Below are 23,468 nucleotides of genomic sequence, written 5' to 3'. Positions count from 1 at the left end.
ACGCCAGCCTGGACTACACAGTGAGACCCTGTCTCAAACAAAAACAAAAACAAAATAAAAAACTAAAACTAGATTGAATGAATGGAGGAGATAGGCCATATCATGGACTGGCAGGATTATCAAAGGAAGCATCATTTTGAGGGTGCTAGGAACGTGGGAGGAGGTGAGAATAAAAGCTTTTTGTGAGCATTGTGCACATCCTGTGGGGGAGCCCCCACCTCTAACTGTGCCAACACCACCGACCCCACCCTAGGTTAGCCCCGTCCGCAGGGCTGGTTCTAACCTCAGCCTTGTGCTCTGGGCCCCTTTTGGCCTCCATCCCTCAAGGTGAGCAGACTCCAAGGCCTCCAAGGCGTCTCCGTAGCCACTGGGGAGTAAACCAGAATCTCTCTGCCTGAGGTTGTTCAGCTCGGCTGAGGTTGCAGTTCCCGAGCGCTCCTCCAGGTTTGAGGCTGGAGGCGGAAGTGACGTCAGCGGAGCGCTGCTGTGTTTTCCGGCGCTTTCTCCGCGCAGCCAAACCCGTTTTCTTCCTGGTGGCGTTCGAGCTTAATACAGCTTTGGCGAGGTCGGATGACGGGTGGGAGCCAGCGGTGGAAGGGGTGGCGAAAGTACCGGTTTGCCCCAGGCCGCCGAGGGGCCTCCTTAGAGAGACCTTGCCTGCTCCGCTCGCGTCCGCCGGGGCCGCGCGGGTCCTCCTGGCGCCGCCAGGTTCAAAAAGCCACTCGAGTTGTCACTGCGACGGCCCTGGGCCAGGAGCCGTTTCGGGATCTGTCGTAAGGGCGCTTCCTCAGGATTTTTGCAAACACGGTGATTGCCGCTTCAAACTCCTCCAAAGCAATTCTTTGTGACTTTTTTTTTCCCAGAAACAACGAGTTTTCGTCGTTCGAATCAGGTTGACTGTGGTCCTTCATCCCCCCAATTTCCCGTACCTGGCGAGTCCAGCTCGTCGCGGTGAGTACTGGGGTGAAAGTTGGTTTCGGGGGCTTCTTCCTCCTGTTTTATCTGAGAATTTGTTTTTCTCTTTGCGCATCCTGTATTTACTTTTGACACACTACATTCAGGTAGAAACATAAAGCTATTTTTTAGGTATCTGGGGTGTGGTTATTTCTCTGTGTGAATATAAACGTTTGTAGACCAGAAGTCTTTCTACTGAAGAAAAGCAAGAATACTCAGCTATTCTTTTTATCTGAACTTCCTAGGCCTGTACCTCCCCACAGAGCTTCAAAACAGGGGCTTTTAGGAAGAAGGAATGGAGGCTTTGAAGTAAGTTGAACATTGCAGGCGTGACACTTAAGGTTTAAATGCTTGGTAATACGTGTCCTATGGATAAAGACATGTCCTTTTAAAACCATAATACTATTAACCCAGAAAATTTTAAATGTTGTTAATATGTACCCTGTGTAAAAAGGTACAGTTCTCCACTTTGTTCCAATATATGGTTTTGATTGTTTTGGGATCTATTACGTATCCAAGTTTCATGTCTTTTAGTCTCTTTAAAACTAGCAGACACTGTTTATCCGTTATATTGTCTTTTTGCGCAGTCACTCGTTCTTTCAGAAAGTTATACATTTTGGTAGTTCTGATTGTATTCTGTGCCGTGTTTAAATGTATCCTTCATTTATTGGTGTATCCTGTAAATGGATGAGTGTCTGAATGGTTAATTAAGGCATAGTAAAAAAATTCAGCCTAGGGCTGTTCTTAGGGAGGTTGTAAACTAGTGGAGGAGGCTGTCATGTAACCAAGCAAATAAGTGTATTACAAATTGATGAGGGTCTGTAAGTAAAGTAGAGGACAGAATTATTTTCTCTATTTTTCTTTGGAATAGGCAATGCTAAGAAAAGAGTGATATGCAAGCTGAGACCAAAAATATGGTATGATTTAGCCATATTGAAGGGGAAGGAAATAACAGCTGGGCAAAGCATTCTGTGAATTGGCTGACTCCACTTCTATGGTGAGAGAGAAGAGTGCATCAAAGATTACTCCCAGGTTTGACAGAGTCAGTATTCTTTCTTTGGTTGGGGAAACAATGTGGTGGGATAATTTAACCTTAAATGTATGACAGGAAATAGTAAGTGATACCTTTTTGGAGACAGAGTTTCGCTGTTGCCCAGGCTCCAGTGCAGTGGCAGGATCTCGGCTCACTGAAACACTGTAACCTCCACCTCTTGGGTTTTCAAGCCATCCTCCTGCCTCAGCCACCCTAGTAGCTGGGATTACAAGTGTGCGCCACCATGCCTGGCTAATTTTTGTATTTTTGTATTTTTTTTTTTTTTTTTTGGGTAGAGATGGTTTCACCATGTTGGCCAGTCTGGTCTCAGACTCCTGACCTCAAGTGATCCACCCACCTCGGCCTCCCAAAATGCTGGGATTACAGGTATAAGCCACTGTGCCTGGCCAAAGTAAGTGATATCTGACAAATGATGTAAATCAAGGGAAAATAGGAGAAGCATGAATGTGTTTTAATTACATGAATAAGAAATTAATTCAAGGGATTAATGAGAATCAGTGCTTGATCACTGAAAAATAAGCTCTCCATGAAAATTCACTGATGTTAATTATTAGTCTTAGGAAATATGTATATTCATAAACAGACAAAACTTCTCTCGTTGTTTTTTTCAATTCACTTTTGGGTTCCTTCTCCTACCTAAATTAGTCCTTCGTTTCCCTGAAGGAATGTCCAGAGTAAGCACTCTGCGTGACTCCTTATAGACACTCATACACCTAGGGGGTTGGCTTGATACAATCCATGTAAGTAAATGACCAGAAAACTCACCTGCCAATGTGGGCTGCCAAAAAGCTGTGAAGGGGCCACATGGCCTGGAAATACAACAGATCTTAGAATAATGTCTGTTAATTATAACATCGATGACGGAAAAAAAATCAGATTCCAGTAGAGCCACTCTGTAGATTCTGCACGTTCTTCCCATGTCTGCATGGGTTTTCTCTGGGTACTCTGGTTTCTTCCCACATGCCAAAGATGCACATGTTAGCTTAATTGGTGTGTCTAAATTGTCCCACTATGTGTGTGTGTGCCCTGAGCTGTTAGGATGGGCTCTGGCCATTTTCATTCTGGAACTGGAATAGGTGGATTGGAGAATGAATGAATGAATACAAACTATTGTAAAATAAAAATTCCTAAAACATTTGATAATGATACAACTGTACAACAGTAAATGGTACCACTTAGCAAGCTGGCCCCATTTGTTATTGTTTTTGAGCTTCTTGGTGGTAGGAGGTGGTCCTTAGAGTTTTTGCTTTGGAAACATTTATTTGTTGATTTAACCCACCACTGTTAACTGCCATCACATACCAATTCATCAAAAATTGGATAAATAGCCTATTTTTATTAGTCTTTCTTAAATGTATATATATTTCACATTTATTTCAATATTTAATATTAGAAGTGTTTGGGGTCTTTATTTAGAAGTTTAGTGATGTTTTTGTGACCAGAAATATGCTGTAGGAGCTTAACTCGCTTATATCAATTAGCATGTGAAAAAATTCGCTTTGTTGTATGTCATTTCGCTTAAAGTCTCAGTTTCCAAGAACCTGCTGATGACTTTAAGTGAAGACTTAAATTCTATACATTTTCTCTGTTTGGCACTTAGGGGTTCCAGTGAACTAGCCGCATGTAGTGAAATCATTGATGGGGATTCTGATATAAAGTTGCTGAGGATGTGCATATACTGCTTTTTGGAGAGTGTATTGGCAAACCAATTTCAAAAACTATTGGCAGTACATACTAGGTTTATACACATACATGCCCTACAGCAACAGTAATGTATACAGTATGTGTATCAAGATAAAAGTAAGCCAGGTGCAGTGGCTCACGCCTGTAATCCCAACACTTTGGGAGGCCAAGGTGGGTGGATCACTTCAGGTCAGGAGTTGAAGACCAGCCTGGCCAACATGGTGAAACCCCGACTCTATTAAAAAAATACAAAAATTAGCCGGGCATGGTGGTGGGTGCCTGTAATCCCAGCCACTTGAGAGACTGAGGCAGGAGAATCACTTGAACCAGGGAGGTGAAGGCTGCAGTGAGCCGAGATTGCGCTACTGCACTCCATCCTGGGCAACCAGAGTGAGACCCTGTCTAAAAACAAAACAAAACAAAACCCAACTGACTTGAGACCTCAATTACATCTGCATTCTCTTCATTTTTGCTTATTCTTCTGTTAGAAACTGGTCAAAGGTTGTGCGTGCGCTCAACAGGAGGGTGTTATCCAGGGGTATGAATGCCAGCAGGTGGGGATCTCTGGGGTCATATTACAGTATTTGGCCACAGTGTGGCTGTAGCCCACTGGATGGTGAAGTTTGCTGGGTTACTCAGGCGGGAGTTAGTCATAGTCCTTAGGGAAGATTGAAGCAGTGTTTCAAGGCAAAGGCCAGCTGCAATGGGTGGGTCAGCCTGTAGGGGGAGTCAGGACACCACTGTAGCTATGAGGCTTGGACTGGTTCGTGTCTGCCCTGGAAGTGCTGTGACAAACACACCTCTGGGGCACACTCACACTGATGGTGATGGGCAGCTATGCACAGGAAATTTGGATGCCACTTTGTTTGCAAGGCCTGGGACTTCAGTGTTCACGTTCAGAGGCCTTTGGGAACAAACCTTTGGGGTACAGGTCATGCAGCAGCATGCATCCTGGCATGCGCATTGTCTGTGTCATGAGGGACACAAGCCATCAAGCCAGTCGGCACATGTGCAGAGGGTGCCTCTGCTAGTGGGAGTCCTTTGAGCATGTGGCGTCCATATTAGGAGGGCCACAGGGTGGTGGTGACTGGGCCAGGGTTTTGTGGTATCCTAAGGACTGTGTTCTGGGCATATGGCGTGGACAGAGCACCCTCCAATGCCCTCACACCCACACTGCTGACCACCGTGTCGCAATTGTATCCAGCAGGCAACGCTCCCTTGTGCAGTGTCCATCCCATGTCCCCTTTTAGTATGTTCCTCTAATTAGGTCCTGAGGCTTCTGTCTCTGGAGAGTGGCTGTAAATTCTACCTCTGTCCCGACCAAGAGGAGAGGTGTTCTGTTGTGTTGGGCAGGTTAGATACAGAAAAGGCAACACAACAAAACACATCAAGTAGCAGAAGCATTTTATTTCTCACAGATCCGCGAGAAGAGGGTTGCCCTTGAGGTCCTGACAGCAAGTCAGGAGACAGCCGGGTGCTAACCAGTGGGTGGGGAATGAGACAGAGAGGACCTGTGGGACTGTGCCTTTGTTTTGGTCCATGGGCCTTATCCCTCAGGCTTTCCCAGCGTGGTTGTGGATTAGGTAGACCTGAGCAGTGGGGAGAACTGATTTACATGACTGATGTTGGCCAGTAGGTTTCATTATGGTCAGCAGCTGTGGGGTGTGTTGGGTTTGGGGTCAGTGAGGTGAGGAACAAGTAGGCTATGTCACGAACAGCACACAGGGAGGGGAAAGTTTTAAGTAAGCCAAAGGTGATGGGGTCTGACTGGGTTCCAAATAACTTATGTCAGGCCTAAAAATAGATGTAGGGCAGTTATGTTGGAGGGTATGAGCTGATGATTTAGTAAAGCATATGTAAAGGTTAGTGGTATTGTGGGTAACCAAGGGGCAGGAGTGGTTGTGGTTGGATAGGCAAGGCTGGAGGTCAAGATAGAAAGTGAGAAGGGTAGTAGTGTTGCGGGACGATCAAAGATGGGAGAGACTGAACAGAGTGAGTTCAGGAAAGGTCTTTAAAAGGTGATCACCTGGCTCAGGAGGACTAGCATCCAGGAAAGTCTGAGCCCTGGACAAAGAAAGCAGCCACCCTTAAAGCACTCTGGCCGGGAGCTGCTGATACAGGAAGCGTACTTACAGAAGCGAGAACGAAGGCAGTTGATCAGTCTTTTACGTTTATCTATACTACATGTTCCACATCCCTGGGAAACCATGTTTCTGTATTAACCTTGTAACTTTGCAGCTGCGCTAGGGAGGTGAAGCAGGAACTCACTGAGCCTCAAGGAGTGTGAAACTAGCAAGTACAGATAAGGCTGGCTGAGCACAGAAGGAAAAACAGGCAGTTAGTATTCTTCTGTCTTAGGCTACTGGGTAGGGGGGTGGGGTAGGAGGAGGGGCTACGCTACACTTAGCTTTTGCAGGAAAAAGTAAAAATTTTTGGTTGTCTTTGATTGTACTTGTAAAATTCATGAATTCCTTCTTCATTAGAAGGCATCATGGAGTAGGTGGTCCCCTCCCTGGGGTTAAGGAGTTTACCGCCATGAGGCAGGTGCCTCTTGGGGAAAACAGTAATCTCCATTAATTTTAGTAACTCCTACCAGATTTTCCTTCAGGCTTGGGTATGTGGGTGTGCACATTTGAGCAGAATGCAAGTACTCTACCAGGATCAGGGGCTAAGCAGACAGTTCAGAAAGAAAAAAATGTTCTGTGTCCATTTGTGTTTTAGGAGAGGCAGTCCACGGATGTCACTGTGTGGAGGTTTTAGTGTAATGGTGGAGTCATCTCCACCATCAGAGTCTTGGTTCAGGGCTGTGTTGCTGGAGGCAATGTTGTTTCCAGCGGTGATATTTTGGGCTAGGACAAGGTCGTCTAGGATGTCACTGGGGTATAAAGTGGATACCCGTTGAAGTAGATGTGGCCCTCCAGGTTGTAAACCAACAAAGCACCTAGTAAGACGAACCGTTAACAGAATGATATGTAGCTGTACCTGACAACATGTTTTTGTTTCTGTCTTTTGGTGGAAGTTTAGGTTCAGATGGGTCCCCTATCAGATGAGCAGCTGCCGGGCCTCTGGGACAATCTAATGTTAGTAAGTCCCAGGCGACTGTGCACCCTCGATTTGGCCTTCAGTGTTTGTGGGATGGGGGCAAGATTGAAAATAAGTTAAGCCCTAGAGCATGATAGAGAATTTCAGGAGTTTGTTTTTTGGACTGGAATTTGAAAAGTAGTTATTTGAGGACATTTTTCTGTCTTTCAGTGAAACCAGTTATCTGAGACCTATTAGGGAAATGAAAGTTCTATTGAATATATTTTTCGAGGCGCTAGCATTATGTATTTTAAGAAATGAAACATGGGTTGGGCACAGTGGCTCACCCCTGTAATCCCAGGAGTTTGGGAGGCCGAAGTGGGAGGATTGCTTGAGCCCAGGAGTTTGAGACCAGCCTGGGCAACATAGCGAGACCCTGCCTCTTAAAAAAAAAAATTAAATTGACAAAAAAGAAGTGAAACATATATGTAGGTTACTAATAATGTCTGTAACTCCGAAGGGAATAAGTAGTGTCCTGGCAAGGTCTTGTATTGTGCCTTTAGTGTTTGGAGAGGTATGGGATTTTGCTTTATATTTCGGGTATCTGTCAGACAAGAGATTCCCAGGGTTTTATTTATTTATTTTTTTCCCACCCTGGAAGGGACAGTTTTTAGGTAATGACCCAATAGTTTATTGTAACCATGAAGAAGGTGGGTCGGTTTGTTGACCTGGGCATCCAGTGCTAAGACAGCTGCCTGAAGTTTGGCCAGGCACGTTGTTTCTTGGGTCCTGTCCTTTATTAGGGACATCCTGGCTAAGGGATGGAAGGCAGCAGCATTCCACTGAGCCCCATCACTTATAATGGTCAGCAGTGGCCTTTGCACAGTCTATGAACTCCCATTAGTGTTCACTTAGTTAATCCCAGGGGCTTTCCAGGTAGTCAGGGGACCTGTGGGAGGGAGGAGTGACCACCTTCAGCACCCTGGCATCAGGCAAGGGACTGAGAACAGGGGAAGCCACTGCCTCCTGCGGGTGGATTAGACCCAAGGGCCTGAGATTGGCTTCATCGTGGCCTAAGGAGGCCTCAGTGGCCAGGCAGAGCTTATGGGGGGTTGTTTCCCTGACCCAGAGCACAGTGGGCAGCTGCATAGGAGGATCACAGGCTCAGGTCTGTGAGATCCTCTGTTTCCAGGAGAGCCCAGTAGATGGCCAGTCACTTGTTTTACTGGTGAATAACAGGAAGTCAGGAGGGGCAGTCTCTCCTAGACGGCCTGGGGCAGCTAATGACCATCGTAAGTGGTCTAGAGACTCCAGCAGGCATTTAAAAAGTTGCCAGTCTCTAGCATGAAGGGAGTCCTTTTAGGGAGTTGATTTTTTCCCCCCGTTTTCTTTTTTGTTTCTTCGAGGCATTAATAGGAGTGCTTGTTGATTTTAATTTAAATTATAATTTGTAAATCAGGAATATGTTGCCACCAGAACCCAAAAATTACTAAAAGATACTGGAATTACTTCCCCTTAATGACATGTCAAGAGTTTCCTTGGGGAAGGCTGTTATCGGTGCGGTGCATACCTGTGTTCCTGGAGAAGGTGGATGTTGTTAAGATCTCGTTTGCAAAGATCGTATGTGATGACAGATCTGTTGGGTAGCCTGGAAAAGGTGTGTTGTGTCCCATCGGAGGGAGAGGCAAGCTGCAGCTGAGAGGCTGTTGAAATAGGCACTGAACAGGGCATGTTGTCCAGGCCGGGTGTGGTGGCTCACACCTGTAATCCCAGCACTTTGGGAGGCCGAGGTGGGCAGATCACTTGAGGTCAGGAGTTCAAGACCAGCCTGGCCTAACATGCGGAAACCCTGTCTCTACTTAAAAAAAAAAAAAAAAAAAAAATTAGCTGGGCATGGTGACGCACACCTGTAATCCCAGCTACTCGGGAGGCTGAGGCAATAGAATCCCTTGAACCCTGGGTGGCGGAGGTTGCAGTGAACCGAGATTGTGCCACTGCATTCTAGCCTGGGTGACAGAGCAAGACTCAATCTCAGAAAAAAAAAAAAAAAAAAAAAACATGTTGGTCAAATTTATAATTAAAAGCACAAAAGTTATTGGTTGTTTATTGAATAAAATCAGGAGTTTTAATAATATTGGGTGTGGGCACCTTGATGGATGGGACCACAGTATGAAGGCTGTAGTAATCCAGCATGAGGTGCCCTTTATTTTCTTTTTCAGATTCAAGAGCAGGCACAATTGGGCTGTCAAATGGAGAAGCAGTAGGGATAATCACCCCTTCATTAATTAGGTTTTATAGAAGTTTTCATCCTTGAGGCCCTGTTGTAACTTACATTGGGCCATGTGAAATATTTCAACTGATTATCCATGGGGTCCCATTTTATCAAGCCAATTTGTAAGTGTCAAAGTCTCACTTTAATTTTAATTTGTTATTTATTATGTTAGCATATTTATACCTAATATGGAATATTTTAGGGCCATGGGTACTATGACTATGGGAGATTTAAGCAAGGCTACAGTTAAAGCGAGGCGTACCTATTTTTTTTCTCCTGTATTTAGTTACCCTTTTAAGATTTTAGGGAGCACAATGTTTGAATTTAGTGGGATCCCCAGGTATAAGTGTAATTTGAGCCCCAGATTGAGTAGGCCTATGCAGTTTTGTTAATTGGTACATTTTACCAAATGTTAGTTAGTCTAATTACCTTTTATTTTTTTCCCCATGTCTCATGGTCTGTGTTTAAATCATTCAGTAATCTAGGGCCAGCGGGATTATGTTTGTTAGACCTGGCATTTGTTTAGTACTTAAAGTTCAAAAAGTTCCTCTTTTTTTTTTTTCTTGAACTTGTAACCTCCTAAATCTCGAGGCTTTTTTTCCTTTTTTTTGGTCTTAGACTTTTAACTGCCTGAAGGGTTCTTAATTTCTGTCTCTGGTTGATAAGAGGAAAAGAAGGAGGGGTAAGGCGCCCAGTGCTTCTAGGCAACAGAGGACTGGGAACTCCAGACCTCAAGACAATCAGTTTCTTTCCCTCTATTTTTTTCTTCTAAGTGAAATCTTCAGAATGGCTTGTATCTCCAGGTGGCTAAAATATTTTTTCCTTTGTTTACCTGACAAGCTCCCCGTGGTCCCGAGTGGCCCCTGGTCCTCTGGCCTCCATTTGTGCTTCCCATCTGACCCCTTTGTAGGCAGCCGCCTTTCTCTCTAGGGTGCCCAGTTGACCTTGTCAGGGTGGGGGCGTAGAGCAACAGATGCAATGGAAGGCAGTGTCCTGGGGATAGCAGACCCCAACAGCAACCTTGCCAGCGAGGTGCCGTCATCTCCCCAGTGAAGGGGTTGCTACTGTTGTCGGAGTGGGAAGTCTGGTGGCCTCGTCTGTACTGCTTATCCATACAGTGGGCAGTCAGAATGCCGGTCTTCCTCTTGCACTCCGCTAACCCTTTGACTGGCCCAGCGCCTGCCTTACCCCTTCTGCCTCTCAGTAGCAAGCCCGTTATGCCAGAGTGAGGCCTTGGGAATACAGTTGGCTTCCTCCAGCCCAGCAGTTCCTATTTGGGGAAGTGACAGCAGTCTTGGATAGTGACTGTCGTGCCCCTCTTGCCCTCTTAAGGCTAGCAGTTGGTGAGTCCTAGGGAGCGCTTGGACTATGGAGGACCCACCCAATTTAGGGATGGGAGTATTGGCAGTGCTCCACAGAGACAACAGGCAGCAATGCACAGCAGCAGAGAGGTACCCCAGCAGGCTGTGGAGCCCTCCCATATGGCATCAGCCATGTGAGTGGGCCAGGTAGTAAACAGGCCAAGAGCAATCTGAAGGCCTGGTCTTGTGTCCCTCAGGTTGTGACCACACACCCTGTTCACCACACTGAATATATTTTCCTCTGTTTTGGTCTAGGGGGTCTCTCTCTCTCTGAAGAGTGGCTGCAAATTCTAGCCCTACCCAGACCGGGAGGAGAGTTACATTCCAGTGTGTTGGGCGGGCAAGATGTAGAGGAGGCAGCACAACAAAACACATGAAATGTCAGAAGCATCCTCCTACTCACAGATCCCCAGGATGGGAGGCTGCTCTCGGGGGCTGATGGAAGTCCAGAGACAGCCGGGTGTTCAACCTGTGGGATAGGAATGAGAGAGGACCTGTTGGGCCTTGCGTTATTAAGGTGCATGGACGTTATCCCTCAGGACTTCCTTTGGGGGTTGTGGATTGGTTGCACAAAGGAAAGTTCTTATTTATATGACTCTGGTGTTGGCCACTAAGTTTCACTGTAGTCAGCAGCTGTGAGATGTGTTGGATTTGGGGCCAGTGAGGTGAGGAACAAGCAGGCTGTATAACAAACAGCTACACAGGCAGGGGAAGTTTTAACTAAGACAAAGACGATGGGGGTATTGGAGCTGAGATAAATAAACAGCTAACTGGCATATTTCACTTTTGGTTCTGTACCATCCATATGCACTCTCCTACACACATAGGAATTTCTTTGGAATAATTAAACAAGTCTATATTCCTACCTAAGAAGATATGAGGGAAGAAGTCCTCACCCACCCCCAAAGGAGCAGATGCGCAGTTCACACAGTCCTTTGTATTCCCATGGCACGCCATGTCAATTACTCCTCAAATTTAGTCCCATTCTAACTATTCTGTTTCTTAAAGACAAAATTATAAATGTAACCTCTAATAATGTGTATATAAAATAAAAGTGGGAAAAAGATAGAAGTAAATGGTTCATTTAAATAAACAAACACATGGATATAAACACACATACGTATAACAAGCAGAGAGAAAACATGCAAAACTACATTTCTTGTTTCTGTCACTGGTCTTGAGGTTGTAGTTGATGTCCATGGTTTACTTCTTCAGTGACTAATTCCGTATTTTCCCTGCCCTCCACTTGAACCTCAGCTGCTCCAGGTTTTGTACCAGGGAGGAGCGATCCAAATCTTCGTTCGCCCAGAGTCCGAATCCTCTGTTGTCCTGCTTTCGTTCAGTTGTGGTTTTCCATTAACCTTTTCTATGGAGTATAGAAGTACTCGGAGGTTCTACACTTCATCACTTCATCCTCCTTGCCTCAATTGTCTAGCAGTGCCACAGTTTTCCTTTGATAATTGGGATTAACCACTCCAGCCAGTAGATTAACTTTTTTCTTTTTTTTTTTTTTTGCCTCTTGGTTTAGTGGTATATGAAGCCCAAAAGGGCCAAGTGGCAGTCTCCTGTTCCAATGCATTAGAACCATAACCGTGCCCCCTGGGGGAGGCATTTTCCTCTAGGGTCTAAGAAGCTCTCCAGACCAGCAGTGCTCTGAGTTGCTGGGAATAAAAGCAAACTTCTGTCAGTGGAGTTAATTCCACCTTCACCCATCAATTCTATTTTTTTGTTTTGTTTTGAGATGGAGTCTTGCTCTGTCGCCCAGGCTGGAGTGCAGTGGCACAATCTCGGCTCACTGCAACCTCCACCTCCCGGGTTCAAGCCATTCTCCTGCCTCAGCTTTCCAAGTAGTTAGGATTACAGGCATGTGTCACCATGCCCAGCTAATTTTTCGTGTTTTTAGTAGAGACGGGGTTTCACCATGTTGGCCGGGCTGGTCACGAACTCCTGACCTGAAACGATCCACCTGCCTCGGCCTCCCAAAGTGCTGGGATTCCAGGCATGAGCCACCGCGCCTGGCCTACTCATCAATTCTTGGACCCATGTATTCTGACTCTGGGAGACAGTACCATGGAAGGCTTTATGACTCAAAGCGTACACCTTGACCTTTGAGTCAGAATTCCTTTCTAAGGGTTGTCCCCCATTTGGCCCTATAACTGAGTTTTCAGTATGCGATTCCACTTTTCATGTAGATCCACTGCTTCTGAGTGATGGGGTGTGTGATGGAACCAGTTGATTTCAAGGACATGCTTCCATTGTTGCACTTCCTCTGCAGTCAAATGCTTTGCTTGTTTAGAAACTCTGTTGTGTGGAGGCCATGACTACTGATAAAGCATGTTGTGATTCCGTGGGTGGTGGTGTCAGCAGAAGCCTAACTAGTCGAAAGGCAGATCCACACCGGAACGTGAGTCTGTTCTGGTGGGGATGAGTCTTTGACAATTTCCTGATAGAAGAGGGCCCATTACAGCATGGCTGGCTGGTCTCCTCTAAGGAATGGTGCTGTATGGGATGCTCAGTGTTGATTTCTGCTTTCAGGAGATTAGGCCCAGCAGTAATGTTAGCTGGGTCGGACTTGGTAAGGGGAAGTCCTTATTGCTGAGCCCACACATAGCCTTTATCCCTGCTGTCATGAACATTTTTTAATGGGCCCATTGAGCAAGCACTGAAGTGCAGCTAGGAAAAGTACAAGGTATCTTTAGAGCACGTGATTTTGTCTGCCCTATTTCTAGTGGATCACGGCAGGCATTCACGTGGGACACAATCTTTCCTTTCAGAGATGTCCATCCATATACCTTTTCCTAGGTTTCCTTGTTACCACTCTGGTTGCTTCCACATTTTTGACCATCCAGCCAAGCCATCGGCAACTTTTGATGAATCTGTGTATGTGTATGCATGCATCTTGTCAACTCTTACTCCAGACCCAGAAGCAGGCCAATACACTGCCTGAAGTTCTGCCACTCGGAAGATTTTCCTTTAGTACTGCCCCCTTCAGGGTCAGCCTTTAGCGGGGCTGTAGTGCTTCTGCTCTGCACTTTTAGCGGGTGCTAGAGCTAGTCATTGGACTCGGGGAAAGCAGGAAGCAGCCCTCTGGAATGCAGGCAACCCTGGCTATTGTGCTCATGAGCAGAGGAAGTTGGGGTGCCAGTAAGGATACAAGACTGAGAGCACTAAATATCCACATTAGGTGGCCAGGGGAAACCAGTCTTTGGTATGCAGACAGGCCATGGGTGGTGGCTAAGTGCATAGAAAGAGACAGTATTCCTGTCACCCTTGCATTCTTTGAGTAGTTCAATGCATTTCCTCAGAACTCAGATGCATATTGTGTTATGAATTGTGATGGGGCTGTAGTCTGGGTGTACTTTAACAGTGTTGAGAAGGATCTCAGTTGTCTGTCCAGCCATCACTGGGTGCCTTTAGGCTCCATGCCAGGTCAAGGGGAACATTGGCACCCAAAGATACCTAAGGCTGCCCATGAGATACAGAGACTCCACAAAGAAAAGCAAGTTGCAGTGTCACCCAGCATCATCCAAGAACATTCCTAGAGACTCGCAGAGTTCCTTATGATAAAAGGTTTTGTTGTGGCCAGGTGCAGTGGCTCACGCCTGTAATCCAGCACTTTGGGAGGCCGAGGCGGGCAGATCACAAAGTCAGGAGATCGAGACCATCCTGGCTAACAGGGTGAAACCCCGTGTCTACTAAAAATACAAAAAAATTAGCCGGGTGTGGTGGCGGGTGCCTATAGTCCCAGCTACTCGGGAGGCTGAGGCAGGAGAATGGCGTGAACCTGGAGGCGGAGCTTGCAGTGAGCCGAGATCATGCCACTGCACTCCAGCCTGGGCAACAGAGCGAGACTCCGTCTCAAAAGAAAAAAAAAAAAAGGTTTTGTTGCTCCAAAAATAGGAAAGTTCAATGTGTGTATCTATCTACCCAGTAATGTTGTTACAAGATGTATAAAGGAGTATACATTACAGATACACAAGAAGAAATAGACAAGTCCACAGTTGCAGTGGGAGATTTTAGAATTTTTATCTCATGTTATTTAAATAGTAGAGAAAAATGAAGATAGGATGTACATTTGCGAGAGATGAGCACACTGCCTAATTTACCTGTCCAGTGTTGTGTCTGCTAAATGAAGGAAATCACAGAGTGCTTACCTGGAGTTGAGAGTGAAAAGATAGACTGGAAGGGGCAAGAAGGTTTTCATGGGGAGACGAACATGTTTTACATCTTGTTTAGGCTTTTGATTACGCAAGTGTATGCGATTGTCAAAATTCATCCACTGAATGCCTAAGATCTGTACTTTTAATTGTACATTAATTATATTTCAAGTTTAAAATAACATAATTGGTTTAGATTTCACCAAATTAAACACATTTGTGGCCCTCTTCAGCCTAAGGATCCCCAGTTTGAAACCCATGGTAGTGGGTACAATCTACACCAGGAGTCTAGACATGGGGTTTCTGTAACCCAGTGTGACCTCAGAGTTTCAGCCTTCTCATTGGTAGAATAAAGGCTGTAGCGTCCTTGTGGGGGTGTATGTGGTTCATGGATAATGAACTGTTCAGTTTTCAGTGATTTTCATCGTTCAGATCCCATTCTGTCAATCAGCATTTGCACTGTTGTTCTGTGTTTGATTTATTAAAGATTGTGATTAATTTTTATTAAATTTTATTTTAATTGTATAAATTTTATTAAATTAAAATACATTCTATTGTTGGGTCATACTCGGTTTATATGGAGTGGGTGTTCAATAACACATGTGGGTGGTGACCATGGTGTTGTACTGTGCAGGTTTAGACTAACGCTGGTCATGTGGGGAAAGTAAGAGCAGCCACAGATTGGGTGTCAGGGACAAAATTGCCTGTGTTCAAGTCCTGGTTCACAGCTTCCAAACTGGATGATTCTGGACCAAATCCAAGTGTTGTCTGAATGTAGGTTTTCTTTTTTTTCTTTTTCTTTTTTTTTTTCCTTTTGAGACAGAGTTTCACTCTGTTGCCAGGCTGGAGTGCAGTGGTGTGATCTCGGCTCACTGCGACCTCTGTCTCTCAGGTTCAAGCGATTCTCCTGCCTCAGCCTCCTCAGTAGCTGGGATTTATAGGCATGCACTACCATGCCCAGCTAATTTTTGTGTTTTCAGTAGAGATGGGGTTTCACCACGTTGCCCAGGCTGGTCTTGAACTCCTGACCTCAACTGACACACCTGCCTTGGTTTCCCAAAGTGCTGGGATTACAGGCGTGAGCCACCGCACCCGGCCTGATTTTTTCTTTATCAAATAGGGGTCATTGATATCTACTGTAAAGGGTGGTTATGATAATTAAGCGAGTATATAAAGCTGCTAGTGTGACTTCTGACACACACTGTTCCTCAGTAGTGGAAGTTGGTCTTCCTACTATTTGTAGTGTACACCGTTTTCAGTGTCTTTTCCTCTATATGCTCTGCAGAGAGAGTGCTAATGGTGTCTGATGACTGATAAGTAATGCTTGTTGATTAATGATTTATACAAACAGGATACCATTAACCCTGGATAAAGAGAATGGAGGTTACCTCTGTCCGTGTAGATTCCTAAGCTGTCCTGGAGTGATCCTTGGAGTAAAGGAAAGGTGCTTTGAAGCACATTTAGCCATCAGCCCTGTGGGATGGCAGCCACTGATTTGTCCTATGGTAAGTCCTGTTTCTGTTCATTTTCAGATACCCTGCTTTAGGTGTCCCCCCCCACACAGTATGGAGTCCAGTGGCCTGTGCCTGATCATTCACGCTGCAGCTTCATTTCTGAGGTGCTGATGTGGGCTAGGGAATGCTTTGTTCCTTTTTTTTTTTTTTTTTTTGAGACAGAGTCTTGCTCTGTTGCTCAGGCTGGAGTGCAATGGCATGATCTCAGCTCATTGCAACCTCTGCCTCCCAGGTTCAAGCGATTTTCCTGCCTCAGCCTCCTGAGTAGCTGGGATTACAGGCGTGTGCCACCACACTTAGCTAATTTTTTGTAATTTTAGTAGAGATGGAGTTTCACCATGTTGGCCAGGATGGTCTCGAACTCCTAACCTCAAGTGATCTGCCTGCCTCGACCTCCCAAAGTGCTAGGATTACAGGTGTGAGCCATCTCGCCCAGCTAGAATACTTCATCAGCCCCCTGCTGTGTGTGCTTTGGGAAGAGGTGCTGTGTATTTCCAGGGTTAAGTTTCCTTATCTGTAAAATAAGACTGTTACCCTTTTCCCAGTGGGCAGCATGGCTGACTATCCTTTTTTTTGCCTTTACGTGAGGCAGTACTGCCCTGGAATTGATAGCGGTAGTGTGTATGTCTGTGTTTTCTTGAGTGTGCAGGAGTATATGGGAATCTCACAGTAGGATGGAATGACTTTGGGGTATGTGAATGTGGGAATTATCGTCAGCCCTGGGTTCTCATGCCTTCTTTCTTTTCCATGAGGTCTTTACAGGGACCCAGTCTGCCTTCAAGAAAAGACAGAAGTAGAAAGGGTGGTGGCTGACTGTCTGACAAATTGTTATCAGGTATGCAGGAAGTATATCCTTCTCCAAAATATCATACTTGCATCACCAGGTAGACACATTTCCTTCTACACAGAATTATCTTCAGAGCTTCTTAAAGCAAATAAAGCCTCCTTCAAGGACTGAGTCCCTAGTTGAATTCCCGGAAGGAGTGGAGCCTGTCATATTGGTGAGGGTTTGCCTTGAATGTCATCCCAGTATTTCAATATTGATTAATTAGTCTTCCCTCATGGTCCCAACTGCATAGTTTTTATTTTGTTGAGTGTTCTGACACATGGTAAGGGACATGAAAGTATCCTTTGAGATAATCGATCCATTCATCAGTGTTTATCTAGCATCTGCTCAAGAGTGTGCTGCAGTGGAGGGAAATCAGATGACCTCCCAGTCTTGTTGTGTTAGATACAATCATGTGTAAGAAGTGCCATTCAAGCCGTGTCACTGGAGGGGACTGACAGTGAGTGAGTGTGGATAGAGAGGACCTCCTGGGGTGGGCAATGTGAGCCCTCAGACTCTGTAGGTATTGCATTTTGCAGTGAACACTGGTAGACATGTTTTGTGGCTCAAGCCAGCATGTGTGTGATGGTTTAGGATTCAGTGACTTTTGATGACCTGGCTGTGGACTTCACCCCAGAAGAATGGACTTTACTGGACCCAACTCAGAGAAACCTCTACAGAGATGTGATGCTGGAGAACTACAAGAATTTGGCCACAGTAGGTAAGACTGGCCTCATCCCTTGTAGCCTACTATGGAACAGATTATGTTATGTACTTACTGTATTGCACTTCAGAGATAGCAACTCTGAACACAATGGGAAATAACAGACATAGTCCCTGCCCTAATAGGGTTTCATCTACTTGGTGATTCTCAAAATGTGGTGTCAGATGAAGAGCATCACCAGCACTGTTGGAGATGTATGTTCTCAGTCTCCACCTTTGACATACTCAGTGAGAAACTCTGCAACAGGGCCCCTGTCATCTGTGTTTTAACAAGCTCTCATGAATCTGATGTGCTATAATGTTGAAGAATGAGATGTATAGTTGTTTCCCATGAGAATGAAGATCCTTTGTTTCACTTAACTTCCTATTTGGATAAAAGTCTTAGTGCTTTGTAAGTGTGTACATCAGCCTGGATTTGGGCTTCAGGGATCAGAGATCACCAATCTTTTGGGGGCACAGACAGACGATATTTGCATTTTTAGCCCTTTTAAAATAATTTCACTGCTTCCATTGGAACTATATCTCCTGAGTTGTGGAAAGATTTATCATCTCTTGCATGAGCCTCTTCTGGTAATGTATCTTTCTTTGTGCACAGGATATCAGCTCTTCAAACCCAGTCTGATCTCTTGGCTGGAACAAGAAGAATCTAGGACAGTGCAGAGAGGTGATTTCCAAGGTGAGTGTTCACAAAGGACTGCCCTGGTCAATAAGTTCAGTATGTTTATAAGTATAATGAGGAAACTTTTTTTTTTTTTTTGAGATGGAGTCTCACTCTGTCACCCAGGCTGGAGTGCCGTGGCACAGTCTCAGCTCACTGCAACCTCCGCCTCGCAGGTGCAAGCGATTCTCCTGCCTCAGCCTTCTGATCTCCTGCCTCAGCCCCCTGAGTAGCTGGGATTACAGGCTCGCGCCACCATGCCTGGCTAATTTTTGTATTTTTGGTAGAGACGGGGTTTGACCGTGTTGGTCAGTGTGGTCTCAAACTCCTGATCTCATGATCTGCCCACCTCGGCCTCCCAAAGTGCTGGGATTACAGGCGTGAGCCACCACGCTTAGCCATAATGAGGAAACTTTTTAAGATGTGCTTCATCTCACAGTGTTGAGGCCATTATTTTTTTTATTTTTATTTTTTTCTGAGACACAGTTTCACTGTCACCCAGGCTGTAGTGCAGTGGTGCGATCTCGGCTTACTGCAACTTCAGCCTCCCGGGTTCAGGTAATTCTCCTGAGTACTCGTCCTCCCGAGTAGCCGGGACTACAGGTGTGTGCCACGCCTGGTTAATTTTTTGTATTATTAGTGGAGAGAGGGTTTCACCACATTGGCCGCGCTGGTCCCAAACTCCTGACTTCAAGTGATCCACCTGCCTTGGCCTCCCAAAGTGCTGGGATTACAGGCATGAGCCACCATGCCAGGTAGGCCATTTCTTTCTCAGAAGTTAAGAAATCTTCAACTTCTCATACTTTTACGCTTTGTCTACTCATTCTTTTCTGTGATAGGACCCGTTGGTTTCTTCTTTAAAAGTTCCTGTTTTGGGCCAGGTGTGGTGGCTCACGCCTATAATCTCAGCACTTTGGGAGGCTGAGGCGGGCAGATCACATGAGGTCGTGAGTTTGAGACCAGCCTGGCCAACATGGTGAAACCCCATCACTACAAAAATACAACTATTAGCTGGGCGTGGTGGCGCACTCCTGTAGTCCCAGCTACTAGGGAGGCTGAGGCAGGAGAATCGCTTGAACCCCGGGGCCGAAGGTTGCAATGAGCCAAGATCGTGCCACTGAACTCCAGCTGGGGTGAGAGAGCAAGACTCTGTCTCAAAAAAAAAAAAAAAAAAAAAAAGGCCTGGCACGGTGGCTCACGTCTGTAATCCCAGAACTTTGGGAGGCCGAGGTGGGAGGATCACCTGATGTCAGGAGTTCAAGACCAGCGTGGCCAACATGCTGAAACCCCGTCTCTACTAAAAATGCAAAAATTAGCTGGGCTTGGTGGTAGGTGCCTGTAATCCCAGCTACTCGGGAGGCTGAGGCAGGAGAATCACTTGAACTTGGGAGGCGGAAGTTGCAGTGAGCCGAGATTGTTCTATTGCACTCCAGCCTGAGTGACAAGAGTGAAGCTCTTTCTCAAAAAAAAAAACAAAAACAAAAAACAAGCTCCTTGTTTTGATGTGTGCTTTTTGTTCTATTCCTCAACTTTCCTTCCATGGTAATATTCTTTGTGTTCACCATCAGTTTATAATTTTCATAGAATCAGTTTGTAGTAAACTATGTAAAATTTTGACGCTATATCCTTATTATTGCCAAATTTTTGATATACAATCTTCAAATCTGTCTTTGTGTTTGTTTTTTGTTACCGTGTTTAATTTGAAAACAAATACAGGGGCCGGGTGTGGTGGCTAATGCCTGTAATCCCAGCACTTTGAGGGGCTGAGGCGTGTGGATCATGAGGTCAGGAGTTTGAGACCAGCTTGGCCAACATGGTGAAATCTCATCTCTACTAAAAATACAAAAATTAGCTGGGCGTTGTGGCATGTGCCTGTAGTCCCAGCTACTCAGGAGGCTGAGGCAGGAGAATCACTTGAACCTGAGAGGCAGAGGTTGCAGTGAGCTGAGACCACGCCATTGCACTCCAGCCTGGGCAACAGAGTGAGACACCGTCTCAAGAAAAAAAGAAAACAAGTACAAATGATCCCTCTCATTTTCAGCTCCATCTGTCTACCCTGTATGTCTCCAAACCCTTACATTTCTTTTTCTCTTCAGCTTCAGAAGGGAAAGTGCAACTTAAAGCCAAAGAGTTAGCCCTTCAGCAGGATGTTTTGGGGGAGCCAACCTCCAGTGGGATTCAAATGGTAAGATTAACAAGGATACGTCTTAGTTTTCACATTTAGAGATGATTGGGGATTCCATTATAGAAAATCAGAATAAAGGTGGGAATGGTGGCTCACACCTGTAATCCCAGCACTTTGGGAGGCTGAAGTGGGAGGATCACTTGAGGCCAGGAGTTCTAGACCAGCCTGGTCAACGTAGCAAGATCTTGGCGCTAAAAAACTAAATTTAATTACATTAAAAGAAAAAGAAAATTAGCAGAATGAGAGCTCTTTGAGATAAGTAGCATTCCCAAAAGGGATAATGACTCTGGAGAGAGACTCAGAATACGATGACTTGGGGATGCTTGAAACCTAGCTTGACACTTATTGTTGTTTTTTTCTTAGACAGAGTCTTGGTCTGTCGCCCAGGCTGGAATGCAGTGGCATGATCTTGGCTCACTGCAACCTCCACCTCCTGGGTTCAAGCGATTCTTGTGCCTCACCCTCCTGAGTAGTTGGGAGTACAGGCACGTGCCACCATGCCCGGCTAGTTTTTGTACTTTTAGTAGAGACAGGGTTTCACCATGTTGGCCAGACTGGTCTTGAACTCTTGACCTGAGGTGATCCGCCCACCTTGGCCTCCCAAAGCACTGGGATTACAGGCGTGAGCCACCGTGCCCAGCCAACACTTAGGTGTTTTAGAGTTCCCCTCAAGTACACATTTGTAACTAGTTAGTGAGTTTTTAAGACAATTTCATAAAACTCTACAGACATTTGAGATTAGAGTAGATGGCACAGCCTGGCAGGAGTTTTTTGTCATTCCGCTGGAAAGAAATCAAAAGGGCATACTTATATGTGTGTAATGAAAAATGGTAAACATGATAATAATCATCACAGTGTTCCTCTCTTCAGATGAGTGGAATCTGTTAATCAATCTGAACAGTCCTTTAATCATCATTCATTCCTTTATCAACAGATAGGAAGCCACAACGGAGGGGAGGTCAGTGATGTTAAGCAATGTGGAGATGTCTCCAGGGAACACTCATGCCTTAAGACACATGTGAGAACTCAAAATAGTGAGAACACATTTGAGTGTCATCTGTATGGAGTAGACTTCCTTACTCTGCACAAGAAAACCTCTACTGGAGAGCAACGTTCTGTATTTAGTCAGTGTGGAAAAGCCTTCAGCCTGAACCCAGATGTTGTTTGCCAGAGAACGTGCACAGGAGAGAAAGCTTTTGATTGCAGTGACTCTGGGAAATCCTTCATTAATCATTCACACCTTCAGGGACATTTAAGAACTCACAATGGAGAAAGTCTCCATGAATGGAAGGAATGTGGGAGAGGCTTTATTCACTCCACAGACCTTGCTGTGCATATACCAACTCACAGGTCAGAAAAACCCTACAAATGTAAGGAATGTGGAAAAGGATTTAGATATTCTGCATACCTTCATATTCACATGGGAACTCACACTGGAGACAATCCCTATGAGTGTAAGGAGTGTGGGAAAGCCTTCACCAGGTCTTGTCAACTTACTCAGCACAGAAAAACTCACACTGGAGAGAAACCTTATAAATGTAAGGATTGTGGGAGAGCCTTCACTGTTTCCTCTTGCTTAAGTCAACATATGAAAATCCATGTGGGTGAGAAGCCTTATGAATGCAAGGAATGTGGGATAGCCTTCACTAGATCTTCTCAACTTACTGAACATTTAAAAACTCACACTGCAAAGGATCCCTTTGAATGTAAGATATGTGGAAAATCCTTTAGAAATTCCTCATGCCTCAGTGATCACTTTCGAATTCACACTGGAATAAAACCCTATAAATGTAAGGATTGTGGGAAAGCCTTCACTCAGAACTCAGACCTTACTAAGCATGCACGAACTCACAGTGGAGAGAGGCCCTATGAATGTAAGGAATGTGGAAAGGCCTTTGCCAGATCCTCTCGCCTTAGTGAACATACAAGAACTCACACTGGAGAGAAGCCTTTTGAATGTGTCAAATGTGGGAAAGCCTTTGCTATTTCTTCAAATCTTAGTGGACATTTGAGAATTCACACTGGAGAGAAGCCCTTTGAGTGCCTGGAATGTGGTAAAGCATTTACGCATTCCTCTAGTCTTAATAATCACATGCGGACCCACAGCGCCAAAAAACCATTCACGTGTATGGAATGTGGCAAAGCCTTTAAGTTTCCCACGTGTGTTAACCTTCACATGCGGATCCACACTGGAGAAAAACCCTACAAATGTAAACAGTGTGGGAAATCCTTCAGTTACTCCAATTCGTTTCAGTTACATGAACGAACTCACACTGGAGAGAAACCCTATGAATGTAAGGAGTGTGGGAAAGCCTTCAGTTCTTCCAGTTCCTTTCGAAATCATGAAAGAAGGCATGCGGATGAGAGACTGTCAGCATAAGGAATGTGGGAAAACCTAAAGGTGTCCCTGTTCTCTCTGAAGACATGAAAACTCGCTGGGGAGAAACCCTATGAATGTAAAAATGTGGAAGCAACTTTGTATCTCAGGTCTTAATGAACACATATGAATTCACAGTGGAGAAGACCCTGCATCAGGGAATGTGGAAATGACTTCGCTGAATTCTCAAGCCTTACCAAACACATCAGAAATCTCACTGGAGAGAAACCGTATGAATGTAGAGAATCTGGGAATACCTTTCTGAATCCCACAAACCTTAATGTGTGTATGTGAACTCACATTGGAGAGAAACCCTGCAATTTAAATGGTATGGTCTGGATGATGCCCCACTCCATATTTGTAAGCCCTAAGTCCTAGTTCCTTACACTATAACTGTATTTGGACATAGGGTTTTCAAACAGGTGAGTAACTTCAAATGAGGTTGTTGGGTTCGATCCCTAATCTGACATCACTGGTGTCCCTATAAGGGAAACTGAAGGAAGGATACACATGGAGAAGACTGTGTGGATCCACCAGAAGATGGCCATCTACAAGCCAAGGACAGAGACCTGGAACAGATGCTTTCATTATGGCCTCCAGAGGAAACCAACCCTGTCTCCACCTTGATATTGCACTTCCAGGCTCCAGAACTGTGAGGCAATAAATTTCTCTTGGTTAAATCA

At 45.2% G+C, this 23,468-nt stretch overlaps 1 protein-coding gene across 25 annotated transcripts; it reads left to right on the top strand.

Moving 5' to 3' along the window:
* The first annotated feature begins 450 nt into the window (after positions 1 to 450).
* On the top strand, positions 451 to 23,468 carry ZNF266 (zinc finger protein 266). Of its 25 annotated transcripts, none has more exons than XM_063800305.1 (10): positions 451 to 565; positions 864 to 951; positions 1,200 to 1,263; positions 1,826 to 1,996; positions 15,854 to 16,007; positions 16,769 to 16,851; positions 17,437 to 17,563; positions 18,161 to 18,241; positions 20,320 to 20,408; positions 21,343 to 23,468. In XM_063800305.1, the coding sequence occupies exons 5-10, from the start codon at positions 15,983 to 15,985 to the stop codon at positions 22,786 to 22,788; spliced, it is 1,851 nt and encodes a 616-aa protein (XP_063656375.1). In that variant the 5' UTR covers positions 451 to 565; positions 864 to 951; positions 1,200 to 1,263; positions 1,826 to 1,996; positions 15,854 to 15,982; the 3' UTR covers positions 22,789 to 23,468.

This window comes from Pan troglodytes, chromosome 20, assembly GCF_028858775.2.
Source record: "Pan troglodytes isolate AG18354 chromosome 20, NHGRI_mPanTro3-v2.0_pri, whole genome shotgun sequence".
In the NCBI taxonomy this organism is placed as follows: domain Eukaryota; kingdom Metazoa; phylum Chordata; class Mammalia; order Primates; family Hominidae; genus Pan; species Pan troglodytes.
This window is presented reverse-complemented; position numbering and strand designations above follow the sequence as displayed.

Excerpts from the sequence above, each read along its gene's own strand:
- ZNF266 (XM_063800298.1), top strand. The coding sequence starts at position 1,949 with ATGGTGAGAGAGAAGAGTGCATCAAAGATTACTCCCAG. Across the intron at positions 17,564-18,160 it reads CAAGAATTTGGCCACAGTAG|GATATCAGCTCTTCAAACCC; the intron begins GTAAGACTGGCC and ends CTTTGTGCACAG. Across the intron at positions 20,409-21,342 it reads CCTCCAGTGGGATTCAAATG|ATAGGAAGCCACAACGGAGG; the intron begins GTAAGATTAACA and ends CTTTATCAACAG.